Source organism: Procambarus clarkii, chromosome 21 (assembly GCF_040958095.1).
Source record: "Procambarus clarkii isolate CNS0578487 chromosome 21, FALCON_Pclarkii_2.0, whole genome shotgun sequence".
In the NCBI taxonomy this organism is placed as follows: domain Eukaryota; kingdom Metazoa; phylum Arthropoda; class Malacostraca; order Decapoda; family Cambaridae; genus Procambarus; species Procambarus clarkii.
Window position 1 is genome coordinate 9,268,865 of NC_091170.1, and position 10,524 is coordinate 9,279,388.

The window sequence follows — 10,524 nt, forward strand, 5'->3', positions numbered from 1 at the left end:
TTTTCTCTACTACATAACACTGGGATCGATTTTAAGATTTTGAAACATGAACAAAAGATTATAGCTGGTGAATCTCGTGAAGAGGAGTCCTTCGTGTTAGTTATATATGCATTCTCTGCTTGAAACTTGAAGTAAATACGTATTTTGTGATAGTAGAATTAGTTTTATAATAGCAAGATATTATACCAGTAGTTATTAAGTAAATAAACACTGGTGAACATGAAATATGAGAGAAGGTGATGAGACCTGCCCGATGGGATCATTTACTATCACCAAATGCCCCTGTTCACCTAGTAGTAAGGGTGTACCTTAGCTATACATACCCATTTCTAATTTATTTAGTTTGGTTCTATTTTGAAATTAAATCTGGGTGAGACATAAAATAAAAATATGCTGCACAAATGATGTTAGGTAAGGAGAAGGGTGAAAATGTCAGAAACTTTATTCATTGAATACTTAAAGCTATAATTATGACTATATGGACTATTAAAAAAGAGATAGGGAAGTAGGGGTCCAAGACCTCTTCCTGTTACACAACTTGGGTGTTGAACAAGTAATTATCAAAAGAAGGCACCATGCCGGGAAGGCTATGTATGTAGCAGTAAGGCAGTGAGGTGAGGCAGCTACTTATTTGAGAAATGCTTATTTTATTTACCTTATAAGCTGAGGCAGCTTATTTTATTTGAGGAATACTCAACTGATTCCTCTACATTTAGCATGGAACAAGTTTGTGTCGAAGACCTCTTCCTGTTACACAATTTGGCTGTGTGTAACCAAACTAGAAGTGCTCTACAAATCAAGGGACCCAGAATGTGGAATGACCTCCCGAATCATGTCAAAGGCTGTACCTCTCTCAACCAGTTTAAGAGTAAAACCAAGTACTTCCTAATTAACTCCATGTAACCTACCTTACCCCCTAAATGTCAATCCATGTCTTGCTATTTTTTAAACAATGGTGTTTGTTCACCAACGTTTACAATTGTTGATTTGTGTTATGTTACCCCCCCCCCCTTTTTTTTATTCCTTCTTTCAACACAATTTATACCTAATCCCGATTACTATTAAGTTTTAGTCTAAGTGTTTTTTCCCCCACACCTTGCCCGAAATGCTATGAGTATTAGTGGCTTTAGGTATTGTATGTACAATACTAGCTCTGTCTATAAGTCCCACATGTTTGTAAATCAACTGTATGTACCTTTCCTGAATAAAATTTATTTATTATTATTTATTTATTAATCAGTAAGTAAGTATCGAAAGAAGGCATCAAGCTGGGAAGGCTATGTAGCACCATTGTGTGTGTAACAATAAACCAATTTTTTTTAACAAATTATACTCCTCTATGGTAAAACAAATCCTGTCAGCTGTAAAAATATGGATGCAGTTATTTAAATATAAAAATATATTGAAAGAAATATTACTGGTTTATTTTTATCCTATATTTTTGTACTGTACAGAATATCCAAGGAAGTGAAAAATTGAGACGTAATGCACAATTTAATGAATGATTAAAAAATGATTAGCATGGATTAGCAGTTCAAAAGAAATATGACTATTACATATCAACATGAGATCTTAATGATCCATGGTTAAGGTGATTTAATAAGTGTTATGGACCCGAGTCCAGCGTCGTAGCACGGAGCAGTGACGACAACGCCATCTGTGAGTCCGCTCCCGAAACCCCCTCCAAATGGACAATGCCATCTAGTGAGGACGGGATATACTGGCCACAGGTGCTGGTTTCCCGTCTTAATCAGCTCATAACATAGCCGCTGCTGACCTCTGGTGAGGTGGCGCTTAGAAAGCAACACCATCTATGGAGCAGAGAGGTGGACGTTTGTGTCTAAGCCTGTAAGTGAGGTTCCCTAGTCCCAGTATTAATGACGTGTCTGATTGCAGAGTCGACCTGGGACTGCTGTATTGGACAATGGGGCAGTCTACCCAAGGCAGCCAAGGTCTCTTCATGAGTTTGCTCTGAAGAAGCTGTGAGTCACCCCCGGACGAACTCTGCTGAGTGTTAGCCTGCCTGTGACGTGGCAGTATCAGGAATCGCCTTATCCGGGGCTGGCTGGTGGAAGAGACTAGCCACTGTGGTGCTTAGAGAGGAGAGTGATCAGCGGGATCACACGAGGCTCCTGCCTAGGGCTCGCAACCCTAGTATCGGTAGTGGAGTGGCCTACACAGCGGAGCTGATCGGAACCTGCCAGCTAAAGGCTGGATTTGAGGTTGAAGGCCTCCACGACGGAGCACCCAGTGGGACTGTGATTTGGCTGGTCTGTGGCCACGGTAGATTCGCTGAGAGAATCATAGAGGATTCATCGTGGGCCACGGAGGAAGGAACCAGGGCTACCCAAAGTGCGCACCGTGGAGCATCCAGTGTCTTCAGAGGAAGACAACTCTGTATATTATAGTGTATTTATAACCCCCTGAGTGACTGTTATATATTTATTTATGGTGGTGGTGAAATTATATATATAAATCAGAGCATTTGTATCCCTCCCCCTTTAGTTTACCTTGCGTTACGGAACACACCCCTTGAAAGCCTCTACTAACTTGGGGCCGGATTCCCGAACTCTAATAACATCAGAGAAGAACCCGGTTGCTTCCCAGTAGGGCCGTAACAATAAGGATGATACAGTATTTGTAATAATACAAATTATAATATAAAATCTGTATTACTGATTTTTTTATTAATTAGATTAGGCATACACAGCAATATGCTGCTACCCTATTCTGTATGGAATATTACACAGTGTAGATAAAAAACTAGCTATAAGTTTATCTACTACTCCAATCTCACAGGATAGTTAGACATACATGGAATCAAGGTAGAAAATACCAGCCTCAATACAAAAAACAAATCAACTCTGACGAAATAACTTTTCACGATTTTCACAAGAGGTAAGCACTGATTCATGGAAACATTATATTATAATTACTCTTACCAGTTTCTACAAGACTCCTCTCAAACAATGTATTTTTTAACATGTTTAGGTATACACAGCAATGTGCTGCTTCCCTATTCTGTATGAAGGACCACACAGTGTAGATCAAAAAACCAGCTACAAGCTCATCCAACATCCTCACCTCACAGGATGGCCAGTCATACATGGAATCAGGAGAGAACAAAATTCTTAAGGCTGATCTATTAGCCTCCACTGGCAAAATCTGGGTGCAGCACAAGAATATCTTCCAATATTCCTGAGTGTATGAAGTAATTGCAGAGCTCAAAGTACCTCATACCCTTTGGTATGAAGTCACTAATAACAGGGCAATCACAGATATAGTGTTGGAGAGTATGTTCTCTCAAGTAGGACTGAAAACAGATGTTTTTTTCCACCAAGAGGGCTATAAACCCATGGAACCGCCTACCCGCTGAAGTCGTAAATGCCCAATTCCAGCTAAAAAATATCATTAAGACAATTAGCGGGCCCTTTAACAAGCCGCCGGCTTTCTGTCCTCGTCGAGGCCACTAGATAGTTAGTGGCCCTTGGGTAAATTCAGTAAATATATACAATAATTGTCAGCGCATCTTCCGAGCAACATGCAAGGACAGCTACACAGTTATCTCTTAGAATTACGTAGGTAAACAACAAATGTAACATATTTGTTTACTACAATGTCGGTGCTTGCTGTAGAAGTTGAAAAAACATAGTTTTACTTCGAAATATAATAAATTTATAAGAAAATTCTACGTAAATAGGAGGCAGTAGAGCTCCAATAAGCCAGCGCTAAATGTTCAATATGAAGAATGTTGTTGTTGTTGTTGAGTTAGGGGCGACGACGATCGTGGGATCGGATGCGCCCCGGCGTACCCATGAAGGGTGAATCGCGAAGCCAGGAAAGACGAAATGCCAAGCCAAAACGTGAAACGAGTGACGCCAAGCACTAGAAACTAATTCGCCACATGGCAAAGCAACGCATAAAGGTAGAGGCAGAAGCACATAATAGAACAGGGCAAACAAACAGCCAGAAGGGCACACAGCATGTCAAAGAGCAAATAAACAGGAAATCGGAGCACATATTTGCCCGGGAACCTGGCCCGCGGGAACCGTACATTAAACGCCTCCCAGAACACCCATTGCAAAGGGTCCCATCCATCCACCGCGGACGCCATAACATCCGGAACCGGGGCAACAAACATCTGTAAACTGGGGACCCAGATGGTAGTATTCATGAGGCGAGAAGTCGCCACTCGCCCCCACAGGAAGGGAACTTGCCCACCATGAAAGCACTCCGGTCCGTCAGACAGCAGTAACTCAACAATCTTCGACCAGTGACCCGGCGGCATCACAGACGCTGGCAACACGTCCCCCAGGGCCCCAATGCGCACCCGCACCACAGGGGTTCCCGCGGTCCCGGGCACACCACTAGACAACAGCAGGGAACCCGGACGGCGCGCATCCTTCCGTAACGTCATCACCAGGCCACGCCCAGCACCAGAGTCCACACCATCCCTGGCAGCGGAAGCCACCACCACCCCCCCCACTGTGGAGAGTCCCCCGGCGGAGAAAGAACCGAAGGCACGTCCGAGACACAGGCACCAGCACCAGCAGGCACATGGACCTCCGCCACCACGAACCGCGGAGACATCGACGCATCCATATCCACACTGTCAATACCCGCAGTCACTGAAGTCACCAACGTCGTCCGAAGCAGAAGACGAACGCCGGGAACGTGTGGGCACCGGCCGGATATCGTCAGAGCCGGTAAGTGACCCAGAAACACGGGTACCACGAGCCGGAGGAACCGACGCCCGACACAGAACGGCAGCAGCCTCTACCACAGGGGGAACCGGGCCACACACAGCAGGAGGCTCCACAGCCACCCCAGCACCAAGCACATCCGGGACCCAAGTCACAGGGCCAGGCGCAGCATCAGAAGACGAGGGAGAAGACAGCGACGTCACACAGGGAGCTCCAGGAAGGCCCACGGGAGCAGCTGGGACAGCGACAGGATTAGGCAGAACAACCGACGGTACCTCAAGAACCGGAGGGACGGCAACAACCGGAGGAACGGCAGGCGCCGACGGGGAAGCTGCAGCAGCAAACGGGAGGCGCACCTCCTCATCAACATCACCGGAGACAGCCTCCAGAGGGAGCGGCGGGAAACCCTCGTCGTGGAACAAGTTGACAGGAGCAGCTGGGGCCTCAGAGCACCCGGCAGCCTGATGCCCCAACAGGCCACACCGGAAACAGGTACGAGGCTGCCGGGCATAATACACCTGGATGTAGTATCCCATAAGCCGGACAGAAGAAGGTATATCCGTCCGCAGGCGCATCCCCAATGTGCGAATGTTTGTACGCCGCCCAGCATACCGCCCCGAGGAGAGCATGTTCACCCGCACGCTGACAACAGTACCAAACCCCCGAAGTAACGCCGGAGGAGGTCATCAGGGAACTCCAGGGGCGCACCATGGAGACTGACATAAGTCAGGGCACCACTGTGGTCCGAAATCGCCACAGAGCCGGTATCGTCTGGCCACGGCAACGTACGCCCCCCGTACCGACGGAGGAAGTCGCGGTACTCGTCTTCCCTCATGAACTTAATAACAACCCGATGGGCCGTAACTAGCTCCACACCCTAAATAGCTTCCACCGGGACACGAAGCATGTCACACATCACCATCTCGATGGTTGGATAACCAGCCTTACAAGTGAATTCCAGGCCCACGGAGTTCACACGCTGGACAGGAGGAAGAGGGCCCCCTATGTCAAAACTGCCACGTCAACGCAGCCAGGCAGGCAACAAAACTGGTAGGGCAGGGACGCCCACACCACCTGGCGACCAAAACAGCAAACAACTCCAACAGCCACGGAGGGTCGGTAAACGTTCTCACTCCACGGCTGCCAGCAGTCGACTCCCCATGAAGAATGTTGCCTGCTCTCTGATTGGCCAAACGAAACACAGCAGTGACCTCTATCGGCACGCAGGTGAACCAGACCCAGAACCCAAATATCTTCCTTAGTGGACCTACGTGAATTGCACCTAAGCATCTTCTTAGGGCATACTTAGGAACCTTCGTAGCAAACCTACTTACAAAGAAATACGTGGAACTTCTTGAATCTAGGTCCAGATCACTGTGGGTGTGATCTCAGCCCAGTCTGGTAGTTTACTGGTGACAGGTTGACCACGCCAGCCAGGTCAAGCTCTATGGTCAGGGCAGACATAACCAAGACCTCCTGGCAGTCATAACCAAGACCTCCAGGCAGACATAACCAAGACCTCCGGGCAGACATAACCAACACCTCCAGGCAGACATAACCAAGACCTCCGGGCAGACAAAACCAAGACCTCCGGGCAGACATAACCAAGACCTCCTGGCAGTCATAACCAAGACCTCCAGGCAGACATAACCAAGACCTCCGGGCAGACATAACCAACACCTCCAGTCAGACATAACCAAGACCTCCGGGCAGACAAAACCAAGACCTCCGGGCAGACATAACCAAGACCTCCAGGCAGACATAACCAAGACCTCCAGGCAGACATAACCAAGACCTCCAGGCAGACATAACCAAGACCTCCAGGCAGACACAACCAAGACCTCCAGGCAGACATAACCAAGACCTCCAGGCAGACATAACCAAGACCGCAGCATATGGAACGCTGTCAAATATTAGAACGTTGTTTAGAAGCCTAAATTAGGACTCGTTCTATGCAATCTACACAGCTTTTGTTAGACCAGTACTGGAGTATGCAACACCTGCTTGGAATCCATACCTTGTGAAAGAAAGCTAAAATTGAAAAAGTGCGCAGGTTGGCTACTAGAAGAGTGCCAGAGCTCAGAGGGTTAAGTTATGATAATAGGCTGACTGAAGGAGATTTCACAGCCTTGGAGGACAGAAGAACTACAGGAGATATGATAAAAACATACAAGAAATGGATATTAATGCACTAGAACACGTCCAGCGTAGGATGACAGATTAAAAGAATCAACACAAGACAGAACACGAAATAATGGGTTTAAATTAGATAAGTTTAGATTTAGCAAAGACCTGGGTAAATACTTGTTCGATAACAGGGTTGTTGATATGTGGAACCAATTACCCCGTAACATAATATAAGTAGGATTCTTTGATGGTTTCAAGCGTAGATTAGACATATATGAATATGAATGGATGGATATAAATAGGAGCTGCCTCGTATTGGCCAATAGGCCTTCTGTTGTTACCTTCATTTTTATTCTCTTATGTTCTTATACAGAACATATTGTACTCTGGACGGTAATGGTTATCTGAAACCAGACGAACTTGTTCAACCAGCAAGGTTATATTAACTTATTTGTTTCATGTTGTGGTCAGTTAACTGGACTTACTGGTGGAAAGTTTGTTCCCACGAACACTTCCCTCAAGCAGGCGATGAGTCACAATAACGTCGCTAAAGTATGTGGACCAGACCACACACTAGAAGGTGAAGGGACGACGACGTTTCGGTCCGTCCTGGACCATTTTGAAGACAATCGACTTGAGAATGGTCCAGGACGAACCGAAACGTCGTCATCCCTTCACCTTCTAGTATGTGGTCTGGTCAACACTTCCCTCAATTTGTAACTGTGACCGTCACTACAACTAATAATACCACCATTATGACTGTAGCAGGAGAGTCTACTCACCTCCGTCAGTAGTCATGTCACACCAGGCAGACACCAGCCGTCCCTCCCTGTGGGAGAGATCACAACTCATAAAACACCTCAACACTTCACCAAGTTAAGGCCTGAACATCACCAACATAATGTTTGAGATGTCCTGCAGCTACATAAAATTCTCCAGAACCAAGCATGTTAATCATTACTGTGGAGACAGCCCACATCACGGGTAAAGACCTCCTGGTTAAGTCCAGGCACCGCGCACCATTTTGTATGACATGTTGAATCACAGAAGCTGAGTCACTTGTTTTGAGTGATTCAGCTCACTTGTTTTCTTGTGAGAAATTCTCACAGCTCTCTTGATTTCAGCGAACATCGCAAGTTTTTCTGAAGGAATTTTAAAGCCTTAGTAAAAATCTTGCGATAGTAGCTGAAATCAAGAGCTGTGAGAGTACTAACCAATCAGGGAAATGCTGTCAAATTTCTGTGGATATCCTCCCATGTTGGAATCTGTGGTAATGAACAAGCAGATGTGCTGGCTGCTGAAGGCGCTGAAGGACACCAGATTGAGTACGTCATACCCAAAACTCTTTTACAAATTAGAGGTATCATGAGGCAATATCACGGTTACAAGGTTACTGAGGAAAGGAGAGTAGAAGAACAAATCAGTGAATCTGTACACTGGTACAGCATGATTGCAGCTGGCAATCCCAATCATTATTCTAGAAGAGGAGGTGGCCACGGGAGAGAATCAGTAATAGCGAGAATCCGTCTTGCATACATATATCCATCAAGATTTAGAATAGAAACAACAGTTGAGGAGCGGAGTTGCAGATTCAGTGGTGAAAGTGACGGACACCTCATAGAACACTACCTGAGAGAATATGAACATCTGAGAGACATTAGAAATATGTGTAGAACAATAAACCCCCACTTTGTATGAGTTAGGAAAATAATCTTTGTCAAATATAGATACTGTTATTAAAAGATTCCCCCATTTCGCACCTGCAAGATAACATAAGATTTTAAGGGTTGTCTAATGTTAATCTTCTTTTTTGAGAAGCTGTTCAATTGAGGCAGTTAGGCCAGTCCCAGCTGTGTCTGGGTACAAGTGGCAGGATGAACAACCCAGCGGGTTTTCCTACTATTGGGGAGTGTTGTACATGCTGTTATGACGGTGTGTCCACTCACAGGACGAGTGGCGCTGTCCAATAAACTCGCCCTTCGGGGCAAAACTAAACAAAAATAGTTTTTAGTCACTCATCCTGAGGCACTCATACGGAGTCTCATTGACTCATTGATACAGACACTTTTATTGAGTCACTTATAATACGCCGCTCACACTGAATCATACAAAGTCCCTCCTACATAGTTGCTCATACTGAGTCACCCTCAAGGAATCACTCAGTCTGAGTAACTCACTCTGAATCACTTGGATTTAGTCATTCTTGCTGAGCAACTCAAACACTGAGCAACTCAAGCAACTGAGCAACTAAAGCACACATAATCGGTCACTCACTGTGAGTCAGACATGTGTGACACTATGACTGAGTCACACGTCTGAGTTGTGGAAAATGTTTATTATATTGACTACCAACAAGGTATTTGGTGGTGTGAGAGTATGAACACTTCCTAAGTGTTCCTCTAGCAACACCCTCCCAACACCAGTCTACACCCTGCCACACACTACCTCCTATTGAACTACTCCTAAGTGTTCCCCTACCAACACCCTCCCAACACCAGTCTACACCCTGCCACACTAGCTCCTATTAATTATCTTTGTTTATACACTGTAGAGCTGTCATGACCTTATGATCCACAGCATCGCTGGCGAACCAAAGATTTGCCAACAGATGGCTGTTGGCTGTTTTCATTTACGGCTTCAGCGGTTTGGCGATTTCTTGGGTTTTATCCCGCTAAACACACGACGAAACTACGACGTTGCTGTAACGTCCTGACAAGTTGTAGCACCTTCTAACACGTTGTAACAACTGTCTAGTAAGCTGTAACAACTTTCCAAAACGCCATAGAAACTGTATAACAAGATGAAACCCCTTTTTAACGAGGTAACAATAGGGACCGTTACATTGTGTGTTTGCAGAGTGATGGATTTTGACTCCAAAGTCCTTATCTTCAGCAATCTGCTGCAAGGTAATGTTAATAATTTTGTAGTTGTGATGGTGGTTGTTATACCCCTCATGCAAGGTCTTGCATTTGTTATATAAAAAGCATTTGCCAGTCTTCTGATCATTTGTGGAGTTTTTATGGAACTCTTTCAAAATTCTCAATAACTTTTTCACGTCCCACTTCACCATAAATTTTAGTGTCACCTGCAAAATTGATGATATGGTTTGTAATATTGTCATCTGTCAATAATGTGTACTATAAAAAGGGTTGGGCCGAAAATTGATCCCTGTGGCACCCTACTCACCACACTGCTCCAGTAGATTTCTTCCCATTTAGCACGACCTTTGTTTTCTTTGCTTCAGTGCATGGTTTTTTCATTCTATTGATATACCTTTTATTCCATGTGCCTTGAATTTCCTTGCTAGTCTTTCATGTGGTACGTTTTATCAAAAGCATTATCAAAGTCTAATACTACATATTCGTATTAATATATGTCTAATACTACGTCTATTCTACATCTGTTAGAAATCCTATGTCTGAGTACCTCGTTACAGTTTCCAAAAAATGTGATCTAGTTTTAACAAACCCAAGTTGCGTTGATTTGACAAGATTGCTCACTATGAGATGGTGGATGATTCTCTCTCTTAGGATTCTCCTCATGATCTTGCAGATGTGTGATGTCAAGATAGTCGGACGGTAGTTTTCTACTGAGCTTTCTGCCTTTTTTTTAAATTGGTATGACAGTGGAGGATAGAAGTAGCCCCAGCTACTCTATCCTTTTGAGATGTATCATATTGTCTCAATAAACGTAC

At 45.0% G+C, this 10,524-nt stretch overlaps 1 protein-coding gene across 1 annotated transcript in view; it reads right to left on the reverse strand.

Moving 5' to 3' along the window:
- Nucleotides 1-7,657, reverse strand: part of LOC138366927 (ficolin-2-like) — an 87,761-nt gene extending 80,104 nt beyond the window's left edge. The window contains exon 1 of the mRNA XM_069328192.1: nt 7,613-7,657. Coding sequence (XP_069184293.1) covers nt 7,613-7,628 — 16 coding nt within the window. The 5' untranslated portion in view covers nt 7,629-7,657. The remainder of the gene's footprint in view (nt 1-7,612) is intronic.
- Between the last annotated feature and the right edge of the window lie 2,867 nt (nt 7,658-10,524).